The 24,277-nt window shown below is 33.9% G+C and overlaps 1 protein-coding gene across 12 annotated transcripts in view; it reads right to left on the bottom strand.

Moving 5' to 3' along the window:
* Positions 1-24,277, bottom strand: part of PTBP2 (polypyrimidine tract binding protein 2) — a 93,932-nt gene that overhangs the window by 17,676 nt on the left and 51,979 nt on the right. For all 12 annotated transcript variants that reach the window (XR_012417462.1, XR_012417461.1, XR_012417458.1 and 9 more), the window contains 3 exons: positions 19,843-20,007; positions 19,646-19,756; positions 12,384-12,579 (listed from right to left, as the gene is read on the bottom strand). Coding sequence is in view for 8 of the 12 variants with exons in the window: in XM_074001009.1 (XP_073857110.1) it covers positions 12,384-12,579; positions 19,646-19,756; positions 19,843-20,007 (472 nt within the window). In the remaining 4 variants the exon portion in view is untranslated. The remainder of the gene's footprint in view (positions 1-12,383; positions 12,580-19,645; positions 19,757-19,842; positions 20,008-24,277) is intronic.

The following is a 24,277-nucleotide window of genomic DNA, read 5'->3' on the forward strand; positions in this document are numbered from 1 at the left end:
AACAGCTACACTTTTATTCTACCTGTTCCTCAGATTAACTTTTTAATTAAAAACTTACTTTTCTTCTAATGAAACTTCCACAATCCCCTCAAAAAGTCATTTTTGGTCTCCCTCAACTTTTCTCCAAAGGAAAGAATAAGGATGCATCATGCATCACTCCACCTCACCGCCCAATGTTACTTTCAAACTGCTGTTCTACCACCATCAGTAAGTTTGGTTTCCAATGTCAATGCCACCTAATCATACCACACTCTTTCCCATCAAAATAGCCATTGGATTACTGGAACATCTCCTCCCATTACATAAAGACTTCAGCACCTGGCTTTATTTCCTTCTTCTCCATTCCCTGCATCAACCTATGACTTTTCCAAGACTCTCGTCTCATGATTTCTTAAAAACATCTACTTTCATGGTTTTTACTACATCCATCCATATTAGCAACTTCTTTTGCTACATCTTGATTTTTCTTTCCTCTGTCTCTTTTTGTAATGGTCATTCAACACTTATATCTCCTTTCCTAACTTCTTTCTTTTCTTGATCCTCCTATTCCTACACAACCACTAAACCCACTTTTGACTTTTATGGTGACCCCCTTTCTATTCTCCCTTGACTTGACTTTACCATAGAGCCTAAGCTTGGACCAACACTCTGCTCATTTGCTACTATTTCTTTAATGTTACACAATTCCAGACTTAGATAAATCCAGTCTTATATTCTGTCTACACTTTCATCTGGGCTTGACAAATACTTGAGTGAAAACACACAAACCCCACAAATGCTAATTCTAGAAATATTTTGTAATCCACTTTTAGCTGAATTTCCAGTCCATTCTTGAGAGTTTCCCCAAATCCAACAGAGTCTTAAGTCTACTTTCCTACTTTCAACTTGTTAAGCAAGTGTCTTATAATATTCAGATCAGAATTCAATCAAATTTTTCAACCAACTTCAAAATCCTCACTTCTTTCATCTGTTCTTCTTTCTCCCTTGCTTCATAAAGACATATAATGGTGACAGGAAAGAATAATGACTGTAACACTGATGATTTCGGTTCTGCTTCCAGCTCTGCATCTACTTTTTTTTTTTTTTGGTGGAGATAGGGTCTTGCGAGGTTGCCCAGAATGGTCTCAAAATCTTGGCCTCAAGCAATTCTCCTGCCTCAGCCTTCCAAAGTGCTGGGATTGCAGGTGCGAGTTACTACGCCCAGCCAATGCACCTACATTTCTGTGTGAACTTGATAAAAAATCTCTTCTGGTTCTAACAATGGTCTTAAAAAATATATCTCTATATTTAAATCCCAACATGTACACTATACTCCTGATCTAATCCTTACAATCAATTCTAGGACTTAAACTAGCCTTAGAAACAAATACTAGTTAATAGGTAGCAAGCATTTATTATATGCCAGGCACTGTACAAAGTTCTTTGCACATTAACACATTTAATCCTCACAACAGCCTTAAATGGAAAGTATTATTATCATTATGTCCAAATGTGGAAATGAGAGGACTCCAAGCCCATGTTTTAAATGATTATACATACTGCCTCACTGCAAACATTCCCCCCATTGGTTCCTACTTTACTCCTGAACTACCACCCCATTTCTTCTTCTTTTCTATGGCACACTTCTTCAAAGAGTACAGTTACTTTCTCATCATATTTATATCCTTAATCCATTGTAATTTGATTTATACACTCTTGTGAATAATCTTATGTAACTACACTGTACTGAATAATCACTACTAATTTTAATCCTATTTATTTGATTGCTAGACTTCTTGTTTATCTTATCTATAACATAAATATGCACTGCTTAAAGTTTAATTACAATGCTTTAATCCTCTTGCTTTCTTATACCTGGGAAATCTTAAATCAAAATTTTAAACATCACATCTCTGGCCTCTGAATACACAACTCCACAGAACTCTTGCCCAAGTCTTAGGCTGAATTTCCTACTGTCTGGTGGACTCCTCATTTTTCTCATAAGCTATCATATCAATAAGAGCCAAGTCCTATTACTTTTACATATAATTTTCCCCAGATTTCTTACTTTGCATTCTCATTTTACATTTCTAGCTTAGATGTATAATTACAGCTTAATTAAACTAAGAGTCTCCTACCTGTTTTTCCTAATCTCTATTTTCACTTTTCCAACATACTCTGGAGCCGCAGTTGGTTTCTTAAAACTAAATTGCTCATTTTTACCCAACTGCCTAAAAATAGTTGATGAATCCTTCACAGCAATGGTTCTTAACTCATCCCCCACTTTGATAACCTGAAAAAAGCCAAACATCTAAAACTTGGTACATAATATCATCAAATAGTCACAGATACTCAGACGCTCATCTTCCAGTCAAAAAGGAGTTTAAGAATTCCCATATAAAATTCATACTCCCTGGATAACATCGGTTTTAAGATCTTGTCCCATAATACTTTCTGGCATCATTACCTTTCATATTTTTTCAATTATCCTATTCGTCACACATAACTGAATGTTTATCACTCCTAAAACATGACATATACTCTATCACATTTAATCACGCTATCTTTTTGGCCCATAAAACCCTCCCAATTTCTCCTTTTGTTGATGGATCACTCATTTATGTGCTGATAACCACACTAACTCCACTATATATTTCAGTTTGCCTCCAATTAGATCTAACTCATATGTTTGCTGTCTCTGATGAGAAGCTTCACGAAAACAGAAACTCTGTTATTCTCCTGAGTCCCTGAAGTGTGTAGCACAGTGTTAAAATGACTGCTGAATAATACAATGAATGAATAAACCAGGATGACACTGAAGTGAGCCAACATCCTTCTAGGGCTATGAAATGTTCATGGCAATTAATTGAGGATAGCCGTTTAGAGCTGCTAGTGAAAATCTTCTGCATAATTTACCTCCCTGGAAAGAATCATCTTTTATACTTTGGTCAAAAACATATATAGTTTTTCTTCTACTAAATGCAGAAGCAAAAGAAGTATTTTCTTTGTTTTAGCCATACAATATATATTTGTCAACTCTTAAAAACACAATTTCTTTAATAAAATCTGCAATCTGATTTGACTTAAACTTATCTTTATGCAGAAGATTTTAATTATGCAAAGTTGGAGTTGATTACCATAGAACTTAGGCTGTTTGGCCTTAAAAATATTAACTCTAAGATGAATACAAGAGAGGTCTTCAAGTATCAACAGATTGTCATAGAAAAGGGGAAGGTAACGGAAAGTAAGTATTAACAAACGAAGTAAATTTCTTAAAACTACAGATGAGGACAATATAAAGGGTAAACATAATGGATCCATTTAAGCAAGACTATGTGAAAAGTTTTTAATGGATGATCACATAGTCTTAACTATCTGCCCTGGATAATTAAACCTTTGAAAAACATTTTATAGTCCTATTGTAATAAGCGTATTTCACTGAAAATGCTGGTCAGTATGTAAACATGAAATGATGTAGTAACATTTTTTTCTCATCTGTAACCCGTAATACCTTCCAAGTACCCAACTACCATCAAACATATTTCCCTTACTCAGATGATAAAAATCACTCCAGATATAAAACACATTCATTCAAATATTACTTATAATGAAATTAAGAGCTGAATAAGCTCTCTAAAAGACACAGCTTCAAATTAATTTGTGACTCAAAAGTAAAAATTTTATCCAGTGTTAAAAAATTTTAAATAAACTCTATCTACTTTAGCTCTTCCAATGTTTCCTCCAAAAGACAGTTTAAGACTTAAAAATTAACATTTTAAAAATTCAGCTACAGCAAAGTAGAGGACAGTTCAATAATCCAAAGAAGTCAACATCATTTAAAATTGTACATACAAAGAAGCACATTCCAACGATTTTTTACTTCTTAGATATTAAAACACATGAAATGAGAAAGTAAAAGTTATGGGACAGTTAGGACAGGTAGTGACCTCTGACCAAGTATTTCTGATTTACGTTGAAAATAAAATATTAATTTTTAATTAATATGTATTTTTTATTTTGGTGTTATGGCATTCAGCAATGTGCTTTAAAATCTATGTATTTTTAATATTTCTGAGAAAGACTAGCATGTTTATGTACATGTGATTACTTTGGTCTTTCTTGGGGGATAGCTTTCAAATATGTCCTGCAGTAGATAAGTTTTTTGGTTTAATTTTACAGCTACTATTTGCTATAATTAGTCTTAATAAAATATTATAGAAAAAGATTTTGAAAAAATTAGATTGACATAAATTTTAATGTGTTGCCAAAAAGATAAAAATATAAGTTCAGTTTATTATTTGCATGTTACATATCTACCCTTGTTTTGTACCCAATTTTGAATGAATGTATGAACAATACTCACTTTTCATTTTTTAATCAATAAGATAATCAGGCTAAATACTGAATGGACTTGGTAACAAAAAATATCTTACTATGTAAAAAAAAAAAAAAAAAGAAAGAAAGCTAAAATGATGGGACTTACATTTTTACTACATGTATATTATTATTCTTGATAACTATTCTACAGGGGAGAAGATGACAGGCTAAAATGTCAAGCTAATCTAATTTTATTCCACTATTTATTAGTTAGGAGTACGGACCTTGGAACTAGATTTCCTGGCATTGAGTGCCAGGGCTTGGTCACTCAAAAGTTAAGGGAATCTGAGCAAACTGTTCTTTCTGCCCTACTTTCCAAATCTGTAAAATGGGATCTATAATGGTAACTACATTTAGAGATGATGTATTACTTGTGAAGGGCTAAGAACAGTTGAGTGCCTGAAACAGGACAGAAAAATGGTTAGCTAATATTAGTATTCATATTCAGCAAACTTTTGGCTCCTAGGATTGAGACATTTCATTCTAAGCTACAGTATTTTAAATGTTTGTGTCACAAAATGATGACATAAAAAACTCTAAGCAGGCCAGGCGCGGTTGCTCACGCCTGTAATCCCAGTACTTTGGGAGGCCAAGGCAGGAGGATCACGAGGTCAGGGATCAAGACTATCCTGGCTAACATGGTGAAACCCCGTCTCTACTAAAAAAAATACAAAGAAATTAGCCGGGCATGGTGGCAGGCACCTGTAGTCCCAGCTACTCGGAGGCTGAGGCAGGAGAATGGCGTGAACTCAGGAGGCGGAGATTGCAGTGAGCCGAGATCGCGCCACTGCACTCCAGCCTGGGCGACAGAGCGAGACAACTCCGTCTCAAAAAAAAAAACAAATAACAAAAAACAAACTCCAAGGAATAGAGGTGGAATCTAAGGAACTAGTATTAACTTAATAATTTTCGAGCTATTCCTAGGGTGGCAACTACTGCAAAGGGATCTATCTAAGCATTTTGATAGCGGAGCCAAACTTTATACAGAGATTCAATGGCGGCAGAAAACACAGCAAATCCCTTCTACCAATACCAATGATCCAAAAAGCCTAGTTCTTAGAAACCAGTATATATGCATCTTCAAAACCCCTTTTCACTGGGGTTTCGTTTTAGAGAAGTCTACTTAACGGCCTACATCACAATAATTAACTAAAAGTAGCCTTACTAAACCACGAAAATACCATGCCATATTCTTGTTCTTTCTAAGCTCTGGTTCAAGAAACCCAAAACCTTAGAAGCAGCATTCATCTCTGTAGGAAACCCTGAACAGCCTAAATTTATTAAATCATATCTGAAAGAATATAATGAATCTTGTTTAAAAACACACACACACACACAAAAGTAAAGAACACAAGCATCACCTACATATATTGTAAGAAAATGTATCAGTATTACTCTATTACCTCACTACTGCAATACTAATTAATATGTAATCTGTCTAGTTTTGTAGTTTTTCCCTTCATCACTGTAGATGAAATGCAATAATGTATTTAAGAAAGCCACATTTCACAAAAGACTTTTTAAAATTGTACATATCATCCTATTCAAAAAGAATAGAACAGGCAGACTACACAAAAGTACACATACAACAACAAAAAACACCTAAAAGATCTAAATCCTCTCAATGAATAAACAGCTCACATGCACACCTGGATGGGTTTTTTCACAATTATGTATACAAGAAAAGTGATTTATAATCTATTGGTATTTACTGAGAAAATATTAATGTATCCTGGTCTTCCATTTATGGGCATGAATTCCTTCTGAGAGAAAGATTTCTAAATTTTAATTAATTTTGCTTAGTCCTTTATCCACACCACCCCCTTCCTTTTTTGGGCCATTGTTCAAGGCCAAATTAAATAATTACATACATCGGGGCTAAGGTCACCATTTCAAACCACTCTGGGCTACTAGAACCTGCAAACAACTGACAGTTTCAAAAGTTTAAAGCAGACAGTGGGAAGAATCTATAATGTACCTGTTCATAAGCTGGTTTAAGTACTTACCTGAAAACAAAAGCTGGGCAAAAACTTAAAATTAGCAAATAAATGCAAGAATTTAACTAATTGTCCTGCACAAATTGAATTACAAGGTTGATAATTCTAGTTGATGAAGGAAAATTCTACTTTATAAAGATTTTCAGCTAATTAATGTAGAGAAGGAATATGTGAATTAGGGGAGAAAAAGCAATATTTGCAACCCACTAGTGAAATTAATTAAGGTAGCAACCATTAGTGTATACTAAAATCATTAGCAGAAAAAAATGTAACGAAAGGATCAGAAGGTCAACACCCAAATCCACAAAAGTCTTAAAGCATCATTAAAATCACTAAAAGTGGGGCAACCAGATATTAGATGTCTCCTACTGAGACACAATAGGAAGCACAAGAAGCACTTAAAAAAAGAAAAAAAAGAAAGAAAAACAGGCTCTAAATCTTATCAAGCCTTTGGAACTAACTTTAAGTTTATATAAGAAACGCAGCAGATAGAGGAACAAGTTAACATGACGCTCTAAGGAAACAGCAAGGCTAGTCTAATCTGTGAAACTTTCTAAAAGGATAACCATGTCACTTCATAAGTAAACGGATGTGAGATTGGGAGTAGAGAAAGGGAGATGACTATTACAGACTGAAACAGACTAATGAGATAAAACAACCAAATGCTATGTGCGGCCCTCCATAGGACCTTGTTCTGAACAAATCAAACTTTAAAAGCATTTTCAAGATAATTGGGGAAATTTTAATGTAAGTTGGGTATTTGATGACATTAAGAAATCATTGTCAATTTTGATTAAGTGTAATAATCATATTATGGTTTGGTAAGAAAATGTAATTATTTTAGAGATACTATGGTAATATTTGAGAAGACATGTCATAATGTCAAGGATTTGCTTTAGAATACAAAAGAAAAACTGAATAGATAAAACTAAGTGTCACCGCTATTGAACCAAGATGACAGGTGTATGGGATTCGTTATATTAGCATACAGCTTAAATCTCTAATAATAAATTAATAAATATTACCAAATGAATAACCCATACAAATGTAACAAAGAAAGAAAATCAAAATAAGTTTTCCAGTTAATTTTATGTATCACAAATAGATAGAAAATAAAAAATTCAGTTTAACAGCTAATTAAAATTATGCCAGCAGAACTGTACCAAAATAGATTTAAATGACATTAATTAAGTCACGAGTTATTTTCTGTGTCAGTAATTCTCAACTCTTGCTACACAGTAAAACCATCTTGAGATCCTAAAAACACAGGAATGCCTGTGACCCACTCCAACTATTCTCAGTCTGGGGTAGAATTTGGTGACTTCAATGTGCAGCAAAATTTTGAGAAACAATGTTCTATAAGACCTACATGTTTATCTTTATGAATAAATGTTGTATCTGTTCACAATGATAACTATTTTAACATCAATGATTTCCTACAAAAGATCTGCTTTGCCTTTCTTTTAAAAACTTTATGATGAGAATGCCTGTTCCTCAATTTGAAATACAAGGAAAGCTCTAAAATAAATATTCTTTGTACACACTCTCTCTCCTAATTTTTAGAATGCAGACAACAGGATCATGAAAAATTACTTCCAGCAACTTTTCTAAGTGATCTACCCCTTAATAAATTAACTACACCTCTTAACATGAGAAAACGATGATAATGATATCTCAATTTATAATCTGAAGGATTTTTGATCACCGTTTTCTTTGAAACAGAATATGTGAATGACTAATAGTCTGCCATGTTTGTGATTATGTATTTAGATGTCAGATTTTTAAACTCATTACAAAGTACTCAGTCTCCTTTCTTTGAACAAATTACATTTTCTGAGACACTATGATACCTAGCATTGAAGGAAACAGAAAAGCCAGATATAAATGTTAGTCTTAAAAAAGTACTGTGGAAAATAAATCAATTCAAATTTATAGTACTGATTCTAAAGTAATTAAATTCAGTCAAGCAGCTAGATCTAATATAAAAATCATACAAGGTAAAGGAAGCCCAACACAAATATTTAGCAAAAGAGTATCACCTTATATTTGTGTTCTTACAAAATTTTTGAAACAAATTCAATGACTTCATTTTGAACAAGTACTGTTTCAGGAAGACTGAGCAGGAAGTTAATCCCATCAATACTAGTTTGTTGAAGTCATCTGATTAAATAATTAGAGGAAAAGATTTAGTTACTATTCTAAAAGGCATGTCCTCACTTATGCGATATTGGGTATCACTGTAAACAATGTTTAAAAAGCAAAAATAAAGGTGGAAACTGAGATCAAATATTCACCAAATGTATGAAGAAGAAAATAGTGTCTTCATGTCGTACAAATGAATACTTTGGGATTGAGATCAATTATTTAAAAAGGTAAGATTATTTAAACATACTTTTCCAAAAACTGACCTGTCTAACATATGTGAATAAAGCTGAAGGCTTGGCCTATCCAAAATACGCATATTAATATCCTTACTACCCATTTTATAAAAATTATTGTACATCCTAACAGAAAGAATGCAGGTAAGCAATTTAGAGAATTGTGACTGTCAAATAAACATTTAAAGACTGCAAACTAAATCTTAACAGAAATTAAAATAATAGACATTTTCCTATCAAATTAATCTTGTGAAATTAAAAAATAATATGCTGGTAGGGGAAAAAGTAGGACACCCAGCCTCATATATAATTAATGTTAGTTTAAGTTAATATCACCTTTAGATGAAGAAATTTGCAAATAATGTAAATAGGCTTTAACATTTTCTTTGACCCAATAATTCTAATTCTAGGAATCTAGTCTAAGAAAATAATTTGAGAGGCAAAAAAGTACAAGGGTGTTTTAATAAAAAGTATGGAACAGCCTACATGTCCACTTTCAAAGGTACAACATATCCACTAACATGCTATGCAGGTATTAAAACTATATTTTAAAACAAATTCTAAGTAAAATATCAATTACAATAAAAGATAATGCAAATCTGCAAATACAGAGCAATTTTAATTTTGTACAAAAACATGTATTTACATTAAAAATATTAAAATAAATGGTTATCTCTTGTGAATTATCAAAACTTGGGTCCATTATCTGATTTTTAAAACCTTTAACTCACCTACTTTCAACCTATTTTTGAGTATACTTAAAAAGCTCAGTTATAACAAGATGCAAAAACATTAAAACAGATAAAAAATGAAGTCACAGCCAGGCGCGGTGGCTCAAGCCTGTAATCCCAGCACTTTGGGAGGCCGAGACGGGCGGATCACGAGGTCAGGAGATCGAGACCATCCTGGCTAACACGGTGAAACCCCGTCTCTACTAAAAAATACAAAAAATTAGCCGGGGGAGATGGCGGGTGCCTGTAGTCCCAGCTACTCGGGAGGCTGAGGCAGGAGAATGGCGTAAACCCGGGAGGCAGAGCTTGCAGTGAGCTGAGATCCGGCCACTGCACTCCAGCCTGGGTGACAGAGCGAGACTCCGTCTCAAAAAAAAAAAAAAAAAAAAAAAAAAAAAAATGAAGTCACTTAGGAAAGGCTAAACATTTTTTCCTTTTTCTTATGAGGCAGAGATGAAGAAACAAAAATGCATTATACTAAAAAATTCAACACAGAAGTGGAAAAAGACACTAGACAATTTTTTGGTGAAGGGAAAAAGACACTAGACAATTTTTTGGTGAAGGGAGGAACTTAATTTACATGCTTTTAATGTAAAAACATAAAACACTTAAAAAATGAACAAAAGCTGTCAAGCATGGTGGCTCACACCTGTAATCCCAGCTCTTTGGAAGGCTGAGGCGGGCGGATCCCCTGAGATCAGGAGTTCCAGACCAGCCTGGCCAACATCGTGAAATCTCATTTCTACGAAAAAACACAAAAATTAGCCGGGGTGGTGGTACATGCCTGTAGTCCCAGATGCTCGGGAGGATGAGGCGGGAGAATCGCTTGAACCCGGGAGGTGGAAGTTGCAGTGAGCCAAGACTGCGCCACTGCATTCCAGCCTGGGCCACAGAGTGAGACTCCGTCTCAAAGAAAGAAAAAAAAAATGACTTTATTATTGTTTTAAAAGTTTCACCAAGGTCATAAGATCACAAGGAAAATGCTGAAAAATTCCTGAGAAGAATCCAGGTGACTTCTAAACAAGCCTCCCACCCAGGATCCAAGCGCATCTAAGTATATTCAGATGGGCAAATACACATAGCTCAGTATGGTCCAAAGAAGTGATTAGTAGTCCATTGTTAACGCTAGCTGGAGTTGCTCGGTATCTTATCTTTAAATTGTTTCTAAGAATTTTTCAACTTCTTAGAAACTATATGTAAAATCTTGATGACACCATCTGTTTTAATAAAGTAATGTCCCAGCACTTTGGGAGGCCGAGGCGGGCGGATCACAAGGTCAGGAGATCGAGACCACGGTGAAACCCCGTCTCTACTAAAAATACAAAAAATTAGCCGGGCGCGGTTGTGGGCGCCTGTAGTCCCAGCTACTCAGGAGGCTGAGGCAGGAGAATGGCGGGAACCCGGGAGGCGGAGCTTGCAGTGAGCCGAGATCGCGCCACTGCACTCCAGCCTGGGCGACAGAGCGAGACTCCGTCTCAAAAAAAAAAAATAAAAAATAAAGTAATGTATCTGCCAAGTGCCTAGCTGAATGCTTATGACCTAGAAGCCACTCAATAAATTCTGATTCTTTCTATAACAATGTCTATCAGTAAAGAGTTTAATAATCTATAGTAGTAATTATAAGCAAAAACCATGTTTCACTGTTTCACTCTTGACTTTGCCTTTAAAAACTGTATACTGTGAAATATTCAATCTTATTAACTTGAATTACAAATTCAGCTAGACACACACAGAGGGGTAGAGATTCTGTCCGGAAAGAGTGTAAGTGACCTAAAGCATCTACTGCAGTCATAAAAAACACTATGACTTGTGCTAGATATACCAGAAAATTCAAATAAAGGGTCAGATTTGTTTGTTTAAAGTTGCCAGAATTAACAGGTAGTTAATTCTAATTAGTTACTAGAATCAAATATCAACTGCCTTAAGAGTATATTTCTCTACATATATACCACTTACAGATTTCAGATTCACAAACTGATGGCATGATTGTTATATACTGGGAAGTAAGTATTTCCAATAACTACTTAATTGTATGATTTTTTTCTTTTTGAAATGATGGACATAAACTAAACTGTAAAAGCTAGTTTGTCAACTATCAATTTTGAGTTCCATATGTATAAAAATCATGACTTAAAGATAATCTTACAAATACTAGAAATCAAGAAATACATCAAATAAAAGGAGACTCTAAAATTCCATCTTATAAAATCACTTTGCATATTTTACTTACAAAATAAGATTTTCCTTTATTTTTTTCTTCATCTTGATTTCACTCTATCAACTATAAGCTGCATATGCTTGCACGGTATTTTTTTTTAGGTGGCTCAAGTCCATTGTGGTACAAAGTAAAATATAAATGATTAAGACAAAATGCAAAGAAATAGCACAATTAATTTTACAGAAAATTTCTTCTAGTTTGAATTGTTTAAAGGCCACTACAATATGCTTCAAAAAAAAAATCCTACATGCCTCCACCCATTATGTATGTTTTGTCTCTTAATATTTCACTGTTTCCATGCAATGTTAAATTAAAACAATCAGATCAGCACTGAAAAACACACACAAGAACTTCGGGCCTAGACTTTGGCATAGTGACATCAAGTTTAAAGTGTAACTATGGCATTAAGAATTCAACAGTATTTCTTCATTAGAGCTTTTCTTCTTTTGTTCTGGGCGAGTGGCATGGAAGAGAAGCTGAAGGTATTAAAAGGAACAAAACTAACATAATTTTACGTAGAGTTATGGAGAACACTTTGGGTTGTTCTTAACAGTATTAATATGCCTTCTCACTTGAGAAAAAGAAAACTCATGAAACCTAACACAATTTGGTAAGGTCCAAAATGGAAGGATTCATTATACTTACTGGTACTTTTCCATTTGGCAAAATGGGAGAAAAGTGGTTAAGCCAATAAAAATCATACCTAAGAGAGATGTCTCCTTGGCAAATGCTGCAGCAATAGCTGGGTCCAATGCAGGCTGTCCATCCCCAGACGGAAGATCAGGTCGAGTATAATCCCTACTTTTATCATTGTTGTATTTTACATTCAAATTCACAAGTTTGGAAAAATCAATCCTTAGGGTACAGCAGGCATTATAAATATTCTGACCATCTAGGGCCTGTAAAAGTGAATAAAGTACATCAGCTATCTTAAACAAAAAATAAAAATTAGTGAAAGTATAATTTTAATAAAATTCAACAACAAAAACTCGAACTTAAAAAGCTACCAGGAAAAGGATTCCAATTTCATACATCAAATTTTGCTATTCCAGCTGTCCATGTATTAGTTTCCCCCAAATATTATCTTCTTTAAATAGAAAATGCTACTTCAACCTAAAATACAATCAGCTAAGCATCCATGCTAATACTTTTAATTGTAAAAAATTGCAAATAGGTTAATTTAATAAAAAAATTAATAAGGATCACAAACAGGAAGTCCTGCAAAGTAGTGCCACACTACTCTGCTCAATAAGGTTAATTTTATTATACATATATTTATTGCTGGATGGCAGTACTTTGATGATTCAGTACAGTTTTATAAGGTAACTGCTATTTGATGCCACATTGTACAAAGCTGCTTCAAACCAAATTATCCTAACACATAATAGCAATTCCCATAAAATGAGGCAAAAAAGAAAAAACTATTTTCCTTAACCTGAAATGTTCACCCCCAATCAGACTGTCTTGATGAAATTAGTAAATCCAATGTCATTCCAGAAAAGTTCTGAAACTGACAAGTGCCAGGTCTAGATTAATTAAAAGCCTAGAGTCTTTTAGGTCACCTTAAGCAAGTTGTTTAACCTCTCTGAATCTCAATTTCTTAATTGGGAAAACAGGAATGATGACAATGGCTGTCATGGTTCTTCACAGGGTTATTATGAGGAGTAAACTAAAGATCACATATGTGAAAATACAACATAAAGGACTATGTTACTGCTATGATTATCTTGTATTTTTTCTGCTCCTATATAATCACCATTTGTAGTTCAGCTGGATAGAAGCTGGAAACAAACTAGAGAACAGGTGAACATACTGTTAACTTCTCATTAAAAGAATAAACATGTCGTGTTATGGAAAAAGTAAACCTCTACAGTTAGCTTAAGTATATAAAGCTTTTAATTCAAATATTCTCACCTCTGGGAATATAAAACCTTTTCTCTTAATACATGAATTTTTTACGTGACTAATTTACCTAGCTAAAAACTAACCTAGAAAATAATTCAACACAGGTTCATCCACTTCAATACAGCACTGGTAAAAACTCAAAGGGACTTCATACATATCAGGATTTGAATTACATTTGGGTTAGGCAAGGTACCTATCATCACATAAAAGTGGAAGCCATGTATCAACTTTATCAGCCAGAATAACATAACTATTAATTCAACACCCTGGTGTAAAGGCAAACAAAGCACTGAAGATAGGTATTTATTTACTAATGTAGCATTCCTATAGGGAAAATGTAAGATAAGTAATAGAACTGACATTTCTACACAACAGGTAAGTATCAAAAGGAGTAGCAAAATTCACTCTTAGGTGACTACTTCAATGTTATCAAAGAGAAAATGATACCTTATGAGAAAAGATCTGGCTTTGAGTCACAGTATCTAGGTTAATGCTAAAAGTGCTGATACAAAATTACTAAACCCACACTATGTTTTTTAGGAGCTGAATTCTTTCCCAGCAATACTGATGGCGACTGCCAAATTATCTAACAATTAATATGCCCATTGTTAGAAACCCCTCCAGGAACCTTTGAAATTTTCTCCCTTTGAACATTAAAACAAAAACAAAAACAAAAACATAAACTTTATGTAGGTGGAAAATACACAAGTATACCTAAGGTACAAGAGCTAGAGAAATAAGCAAACAAGATGTAAATTAATCATCTGTTAGCAAAAGAGGAAAGAAATAGGAGTTGAGGATGCATGAGAACAAAAATCCAGGTATTTTAAATAGTTGACTAAAGTAGGTGACCACAAACAAGAAAGGGAGTAAAATCAAATTTAAAAAACATATGCAAGCTCACTTCAAGCTCATGTATTTGCAAAATCCCAAGAAAAGCAGTAGCACACAAACCAGTCCTGTGGTTCAGCAATCAGGAATGCGGTGATCTTGTTGGAGTTAAGATTTCTGACAGTAAAAGCTCAAGACAATTTGCAGAAAGACCTTCCAAATGTGCCTACTCACAGTGAAAGTTTAGACAGTAAGCAAAAACAATCAGAAAAAAAATTTTCATGTAAATTTGAAGTTTATGGCTAAAACATGGAAATCAAAACACAGGAAAGATATTAGGCAAAGAAAGCATAATTATAGCAGCACAATGAAACATTGCATATGGACTAAAAACATGAAAAGCCACAATAAAACTATTTCCATTTTTCAGAATGTTTACTATTTATAACTTACTTTTTTGAAGAGATTGTTGGGGATCAGATTTAGCACACGATGAGAGAAACCATAACTTCCAAATTCTTTAAATATCTACTTTTTAATTTTTGGCAAGTCATGAAAAATTATCAAAATCAACAACACAAAATTAAGCTTATAATACTACTGTAATATTTCAGACTAATTATTTACCACTATCAACTCCACCCTGGTAGATTATGCAGGATTTTCCTAAAGCATCCTAAAACCACTGATTTCATCATAAATTCTCCATTAATATGAATGTAAAATATACAGATTGTAAATTAAGCAGATGTCAAGCAGAATCTTTGCCCAAGATATTAGGAAAGGACAATCCATTAGGTCTCTCAAAGAATCTGCATAAAGCAATGTGTACTCTGCGAGAAGGAAATGAATGACACAATCTTACTTTCACAAATGTTTTACCTCATATTTATTTTTATTATTAATGATGAAATGGAATCTCCTGGAAGAAATAAATAATAAGAAACAACCCACTTATACGTTAAAATAAAATGATCATATAAACAGGACTTCCAGAAGACACAATATCACTGTCCAGTGTCAACTAGATATTCCTAAAAAACACATAATGTTTCTGAAAAGCTGTTTCTAATAACAAAAACCAAAAAGAACCATTTCCTACTCATGTGTGTTATAATGTAAGGACTACGTAAAACAATTTTTAAATCCCAGGTGAAAAGGAGATTACATTAGCTGTCTTATTATACTGTAAAAAAGACTGGTATTTTTATGCATCAAGTAATTATATTCCTCAACATTACAAAAGCTGAATTAGAATGCCAAGAAGGCACATCTTTGCCTAATACACTACTTTCCAATAAATAAACAAGATTTTCTAAAAGGTATTAAGGTGTTTCCTTTAATAAATATGAGGATCGAATAAAATACTTTTTATAGATAATTAGGATTGTTACTATGACTTCTGATTTTCACCCTAAATGTCAATGCTTAATACAGCAGAGAATAAAGCAGACATGGTACTCAGAACTTACAGTCCAACAGAAAATATACACATTTAACAAATTAAAAATTGTATGTGTGGCACTGATAACTAAGAAAGGAAGGGATCTAATCTAGTTGAAATGTTACAGAAGACTTCTCTCAGAAAGAGACTTCTAAACCGATACTTGAAAGACAAAGAGAAGCAGAAGTTGGGCATAAAGAGATGAAGAGAAAAAATAGTATTAGCAAATGGAACAGCAATCTGTAAGATCAAGACATCAGAGAAAATACAGTGTATGCAAGCTATTTAAAGAACTCCAATATAGCTAAAAAGGCATGAGAGGAGAATGGAGAGGCAAGCTGAGGACTGATTTAGAGTTTTATAAGCCATGATCCATGATAAGAACTGTGGACTTCATCACAAGGACAAAAAAGTCACTAAAGGGTATTGTGATTAGAAGCAATATGACTTGAGGATGATATCATTCTTAGTACTCTGTGGAAAAATAATGGAGGCAGAGGAAGATGTCAAAATGGTGAGTTCAGTCAGAAGGCCAAGGAAGGAGAGACATGAAAGAGAACTATTACTACATCAATGCTACTCAAATCATGATTCACGGTCCAGCAGCCCAGGCCACTCTGCATGAATATAAGTCTGTGTCAAAATTTACGTCAATATCGACATTAAGTATACTGTTTGCTAGAAGTATGCTGATTTCAGTGTGACATACACTAACTACCTTGAGAGACCAGCATCTTGAATAACACTGGCTTAGACTGCAGTGACAGCAAAAGAGTTGGAGAAAAAAGGCCAGATTCAACAAAAATTTAGGAGGTATAATCAATAATATCTAATGATAGGCTGGAAGGAAGGGGAAAAATACCATGTTTTCTGGCTTGTTAATGAGACTGACGTTGGTATCTTGCACTTTACTAACAGTAGACACCAAAAACAGGAGCTGGATTGAACACACTAAGTTTGAAGATAATCATTAGACTGCCAGGTTCTTAGTGTGGGTCTCTTAGGAAAGGTCTGAGCTAGAAAATGTGATGTGAACACTGTCTGAATCACAGAGGTTTAACGGAGCTGTGAGAGCAGGTGAGGCCTCCCAGGTAGAAGGGGAGTGACATGACAAGGAAGAAACAGTCAGAGGGGTAGGATAAATCTAGGTGAGAAGTATCAGAGACCAGGAAGAAAGAGAATTTTAAGATAATGGTGCACAGTGTCAAATATTATCTAGATATTAAGTAAGACAAGGACTGAATCATACCACTAGCATTTAGCTACTCTAATAATCACTGGTGGCACTGGGGAAGAGTAATTTGGGTCAACAGTGCTAAAACCAAATTATAGTAAGTAGAGAAATGAGAATAAACAACAAGGATAGCCTACTTAAGAAGTCATGAGTGAAAAGGGAGAGGGGAGGAAGGGTGATAGAAAGTAGAGTTATAGATGGATGGATTGAAAGTTGAAGGTAAATTCATTTAAAATGTAAGAGGCTGAGAATACTTGAAACTGGTGAAAAGTGGCCAACATAGAGAGAAACAAATGAGAAAGAGGGGATGACAGATAGTGCAGTCTCTTGAGAGGCAGAAGACGATAGGCTTTGGTGTTTATTGGTCTTACACAACTAAACATCTATGCCTTTTATTAGAAGAGAAAGACAAGTGTGAGTATTAGCAGATTTTGCAAGAAAAACTGATGAGGCTTCCATGTGATTTTCTTCTTCAAGCAAGTGAGAGTGACGAGAGATATGGTAGAAGGGAAAATTTCTATCTGATAGAGGCACTGTGAAAAACAGAGAAACTGTTGACTGAAGAAATGTGAGGAGATTTTTAAACTAGAGTAGGGGGCTTCTTTGTAGTTGATGCTGATGGATTTAAACTGGTACCAATTGTCAAATTATGTTATTATGTGATATTCTCTAGGTAAAGCCCAGATGCAGGCATGTAAAATGAACATTACTGCAGTTATCAAAAATGTAAATTTTACCAAAGGGTCTAGATTACAAGGTAATGGGGCAAAGCAAGTTTAGGAAACAAATTTATTTTTCCTTCTCTAATAAGTGAAGTGTGAGTTCTGATACCAGAATAAGTACTTAATAAAACAATTATCTACTATCTTAGAATTATAACTTTAGATCTTTGCCAAGAAGACCTGAGTGCATACCTGTGCACAAACATCAATATTATAGTTGGATGCTTAGTATCTGTTCACAGAAGATTAAACGAAAATTGCAAACAGTTGACATTAATTGAGGTACTTTTATGAGATTAAATGTAATCATGTATTATTTCAGACAAGATACACATATAAACTATTTTCCCCATAAGAATTATAGCTCAAATGCAGTACAATCCCCAAATTTCATTTAATTGGTCCTCTAACAAATACTTTTCTTTGAGGTCAGAAGAGCAAGGAAAATATTCCACACCAAGAAAAATGTAGACTATATTTAAATGTTTGAAGTTGTGAAAAATGTCACAGAAACCATGATTTCTAGATTGTCTCCTAATCATAAAACCTCATACCACATTGATTTTGGTAGCCACAGCATGTGAAAGGAGGATACTCATTTTTTGGAAAAAAAAGAATTCTAATTGTCAACCTATGCCTGAAGAGGAAAGCATAATAAGATTAGATTATACCTGAGAACCAGTGAGGAGCAGCATACTGAAAGAAAGTCTGAGACTGAAAAAACGTCTACCTTATAGGTAGTGTTCATTATAAGTAATTCACCTTTAAATCTTAGCATCCTCTTGTAACAAAGGGGAAACCCCTGTTTTGCTGATAACATAGAGTAGTGGTCAGAAAAAATGAGACTATAGCACTTGGTAAACTATTACAATTATGCTATTATTACTTGTATAGCCTTTCTGCTACCTACAACTAATTTTGCTCCAGAAATGAGGTTGTGAGGATGCAAATGCAATGAAACAATTATAAAAAATGGTCTGGGCTCCACAGAAGTAATCTTGATCTGGAGGAAGCATTTAAGTATTAGAATAATTAATCTGAAAGTAAAAGAACGAACGAACGAAAGAAAACCAGTTACGACAAATGTAAGCTTATTAAATGGTTTCATAATAATGGCTTAATAACGAATTTTTAATGGCTTAATAATGGAATAGTAATAATAATGAGATACTATAGCACAAAAAGTTAAAGAGACAGAGCAAAAGTAGATTTCAGATATACAAACAGAAGATTAAGGTACTTGGAAGCAAAGATGTGGTTTGCAGTTTTCAGTGGCAGCCTTGACAGGAAATTTTACATTTCTCAATGACCTCACATCCTCCATAAATAACAATGACAAAAAAGATAAATGATATAAATAAAATGTGTCTAGAAACCTATTCATAAAATCTTTAAAAAAAAGACATTAAATATATAATTTTAAATAAACTGAGAGCCTATCATAGCATTTGAGCCACATCTGAGTATTTCAGCCAAACTCTCTTGAAAACTAATTACTTTGAAATTCCCACTGAAAGCCACTTCAAATTTTATGCAGGTGCACATCCCCAACATAGTCCTGCTTTTTTCTTAAGAGTACAAACTTGTGTCCTTAAATTTAAAAAAAAAAAAAAAGTAAAATAATAGAAGCCTACATTATGGTTAACTACAACTATGATTTTCCTAAAAATAAGTATTTCTTTTTTATGACAAATATTAAGGTTTCTTAATATTATTTTAATGCTATCAATTTCTACTATCTATACTGCAAGATATCATTAAGTATATGTATATATTTTTACATATACATTTCAATTAAAAAAAATCACTATCTCAAAAGAAAGACTTACTAGTTTTGCTTGTTGAGCATTTACTGGATCACCATACTGGAGCAAAGCTTGAAACTGGTTGTTTTTTGTAAATGTGATTATCTTCAAAACAGCACCAAACTTAGAAAATATCTGTTAAAACATTAAAAATAAAACGTTACTTATTTACTATATTATTATTTCTCTAATTTATAGGTAATTATGAAGATTAAACTTACTTGGTGAAGAACATCAAGTGTTACAGGGTAGTACATGTTGTCAATAATTATTCTAAGTACTGGACTCTGGGCTGGAGTCACTGCACTCTCGCTAACTGTGGTGCCACTAAGAGGAGTATTTGCTGTCTGGACAGCTGTCACAGCTTGAAGAACTGCTTGAGCACGCTGGAAATTAATATTATGTAGTTTAGAAACATACCCACTATCGTCACATACTTTGCTACCTGTTACACTACTAGTTCACTTTGTTCCTAGAACTTACACAGATTAAACAACATTTAATGGCCACCCAACAAATATTTTTAAGCACCTGCCATGAGCCAGGTACTACCTGCTTAATAAATCAAATATTCTACTAGTATTTCATTCAAAAAAATTATCCAGGCTTTGAATCAATGTTGAACAAGCAAAGATACGATATATAATTTATTCTCAAAAAACAAGATGTAGTTTTACAGACACATGTATCATCAGAAAATGTTTTAAACAGAAATCTAGAGAACAATAAAACTTTAACATTAATCACTCCAAAAAACAGTGACGTTGTAAATCTCAACAAGGGGGTTACTGAATTATCCAAAAGAATTCCCATAAAGCTTATTATTTCTAATACAATCTTAAAATAGGAACGTGCAGAAAATACATTTTTCATACTACACTTAACTTCTGACACCAAAATTTTTAGATTAGAAATCGATGTGTAGTCCAGTCCAAAACCAAAAAATTCTCAGGTAAACTTCAAGATATTATATGAAGGATATTTCCCATACATTTTACGGTATCAAATACACCATCAATTATAAAATGCACTATTGTTTTAAGTATGACTAATAGATGTTGCCAATTGAACTATGGAAGATAGACTACTGTAGGACACATCAAATTTCTGAGATTTTAAAATGTGAAAAAATATAACCATAAAATTGAATAAACATAGTATTTGTAGGAAATCTTCCAATCAAATATTATGTTAAATGCTCCCTCCAAAAGGCTGCCTTTATTACTATTATCCCTTTCCTATTATTATTATGACAGAGTCTATGATAAGGACATAATTTCTTTCTACCTTATCTGTGGTCAAAAAACAACAAAGGCAAATAGTTCTAAAGTATAACAATGACAAATACCACAAATACCTATACATAGCTTTACAGTTTGAAAAATCTACATTAACAGTTAATGAAAGAGAATACAAAAGAATTAAGATACTTAGGAGAATAAACAAGAACAGTCATTTTACTAAAATATTATATAATCACAGATCACATGGCTTGAGAGTCCAGATACATATCTACACAATCATTTAAATGTTACTTAATTTTATCTATAAATTTATATATTAGCCAAAATGACTTACTAAAACCCAACATTTTGAAATGTAATAGATTATTTATTTTAGTAGACATCTTGATACTATTATTGAAAAACTAATTGTAAATTGGTAAAATTAGATTTATAGAGCAGTAGCTATTCAAATGTTTAAATATATTTAAATATTTTAAGTAGCTCATTGCAATATTATCTTCATTAGTGAACATGTTCTTATGGTATTTACCTATAATAACAAGCATAGACTACCACAACTTAGAAAAACACTAACATCTACTGCTTCAAATAATAAAATGTGTTTTTTAAAATAGGAATCCATGATCATGGTATAAAAGTGGTGTAAAAGATTAAAAATTCCTCTGCAACTCTGTCATCCATTCTATTTTCCCCTACCAACCCCTTACAGTATTATCTTAGGTATCCTTCCAGAGATACTAGCTACATCTACAAGCATATATATATACACAAATATTATACTTATTCCATACTTTTTTCCCAATACTATTCATATTTTATTCAATACTATTCATACTTTTTAATTCAATACTATTCATACTTTTATTTAACACTATTCATTGTTCTCTATCTTCCTTTTATGGCTTAACAATCATGTTCTCCCACACCAGTAACAAATTACTTCATACATTTCTTTATGATTTCATTTTTTTAAAGACTTCATATATTTTTTCTTATAATTCATGGAGCAGAGTTGGCTTGCCAACATAGATTTTAATAAAACTTCTTACCAAAATATTACACACACACAGAAAAGGACACAAAACCTAAGTATAAAGCTCCATAAAATACCACAAATTGGACATCTCTGTGAAATAACTACCCAGATAAAAAACGACATATTATCAACACTCTGTAAGCCATACTCATGCTTCCTCCATGTTACAAAAATGGAATCGTATCAGATGTATTCTACTTAGGTTTGGCTTCTTTCAGTAATTATGATGTACACTACCCATGTTCTGCACGTAGCAGTAGCTTGTCCATTTTATTTACCATACAATATTCCGACCGGGCATGGTGGCTCACGCCTGTAATCCCAGCACTCTGGGAGGCCGAGGTGGGTGGATCACCTGAGGTCAGGAGTTCGAGACCAGCCTGACCAACATAGAGAAACACCGTCTTTACTAAAAATACAAAATTAGCCTGGCATGGTGGTGCATGCCTGTAATCCCAGCTACTCGGGAGGCTGAGGCAGGAGAATCGCTTGCACCTGGGAGGCAGAGGTTGCGGTGAGCTGAGATCACGCCATTGCACTCCAACCTAGGCTTGAAACTCCATCTCAAAAAAAAAAAAAAAAAAAAAAAAAAGCAATATTCCACTAAATGAATACACCACAACATATTCTGCTGCTGTTGAACATTTGGATCATTTATAGTTTTTTGGACTACTACATACAGTGTTCCATGAATTTTCTTGGACATATCTTTTAACATACATATGTATATATTCTCAGGTATGTTAACTAGGAGCGAGTTTACTTTGAGTTTATGTCAAAGAATAGTATATGCTCAACTTTAGCAGATATTCCAAGTTTTCAAAACTGGCTGTCACCAATATTTTATTACCTATCCTTTTAATTTTAGCCACTCTGGTTATGTGCATAGCGGTATCTCATTTGGAGTTAAGGCTCTCAATCCAAACCTAATCTACTCTTTGCTTATCAGGGGATAGCTTTTAGGGGAAGTAATAGCTAAAGGGAGACCTCAAGATATTTAACACTGGTCATGTGAAGTGTGAGGTGGAGGAAGGTTGGTGCAAAAGGCAGGCCAACCCACAATATTCCATGCATGAGAGCAGTGACATAATGGCAGCAAACAACTAACATCAGGAGAAAGCATGCCAGGTTACAGGATACACCATTACTTTTGGGACAGAAGCATAAGCAAATAGGGTGGAAGTAGAACAGAGGACAAAGAGCAGTAATCTCAGAAAAGGCCTTTACCCTGAGCATGAACAGGACCTACTGCATGGGCGTAACTTAGATATGTGCATTTGAGAAAGATACGCACTGGCTGTACTAGGGAGAAAAAATTCCAAGAGGGAAAAGAAAAAGAAAGTAGTTTATAAAGATAACTGTTGTAGTAATATAGCCAACAGATGAGTGTGTTTGAGCAATACAAGTAGCAGGAAAGATGGAGAAAACAAGGCAGATAATTAAAAAGTGTGAACTAATAGGACCTGGTGATTTCAAGAAGGGATGTGGAAGAATTCATGGTTAATGCATACCCATTTGCATGTCTTCTATTATGAAACCCTATTAAAATGCCTAGAAGTGAATGAATATAAAATAAACAAACACTGAAGGGAGGGAAGGTCATCATTAGCTGAGAATAATTTTATCAAATTCCTGGAACACAGAAAATGAATGGAACCAAATAGACTGGAGACACAGTGAACACACAGCAAACAGGAGTTATATTGGTAGCAGTCACAGGAACCAAATTAGAAATTGGCAGGTTCACAGGAGGAGGGAGTGCGTGAAAAATGGATGAACAGAAAGTCTAGTTCATTAACAAAGAGCTAAATTTCTCTTCTCCCTCCTCTGACCAACTTGTACCCTCACCATCAAACAACAACAACAACAAAAACCTCTCTCTTAAAGGCACCAGAATTTCCTTCTTTCTTTATTTCTTTTTTTTTTTTAAGAGACTGGGTCTCATTTTGATGCTGAGGCTGGAGTGCAGTGGTGTGACCAGTTCACTGCTGCCCCGAACTTACCTCAGTCTCTCAAAGTGCTGGGATTACACGCACGAGCCAAAGTGCCCTGCTGGTACCAGAAATTCTAAAGGGAGTTTTGTGACCCAGAATAAGAGCTCTTTGGTATTTGGGGGGGATGGGAGTAACAGCTTGGTAGACACTCTTCATTACTTTATCCTAGAGGAAAGCAGACAACTTTAACAAAATATAATTGTCCATTCTGAAATATGAAGAGACAACAAACAGGGGATGAAGAGAGTGAGAACAAGATAAACATAAATGCTAACACTGAAAAAATAACTCAGCATAGAGTGATATATTTTTTAAATACTGTAATTAGTATCCTCAAAGTACTGCTGTCACAAGACATAACTGACTACAAAAAAAAAGA

The sequence above is a fragment of the Macaca fascicularis genome, chromosome 1 (genome assembly GCF_037993035.2).
Source record: "Macaca fascicularis isolate 582-1 chromosome 1, T2T-MFA8v1.1".
NCBI lineage: Eukaryota > Metazoa > Chordata > Mammalia > Primates > Cercopithecidae > Macaca > Macaca fascicularis.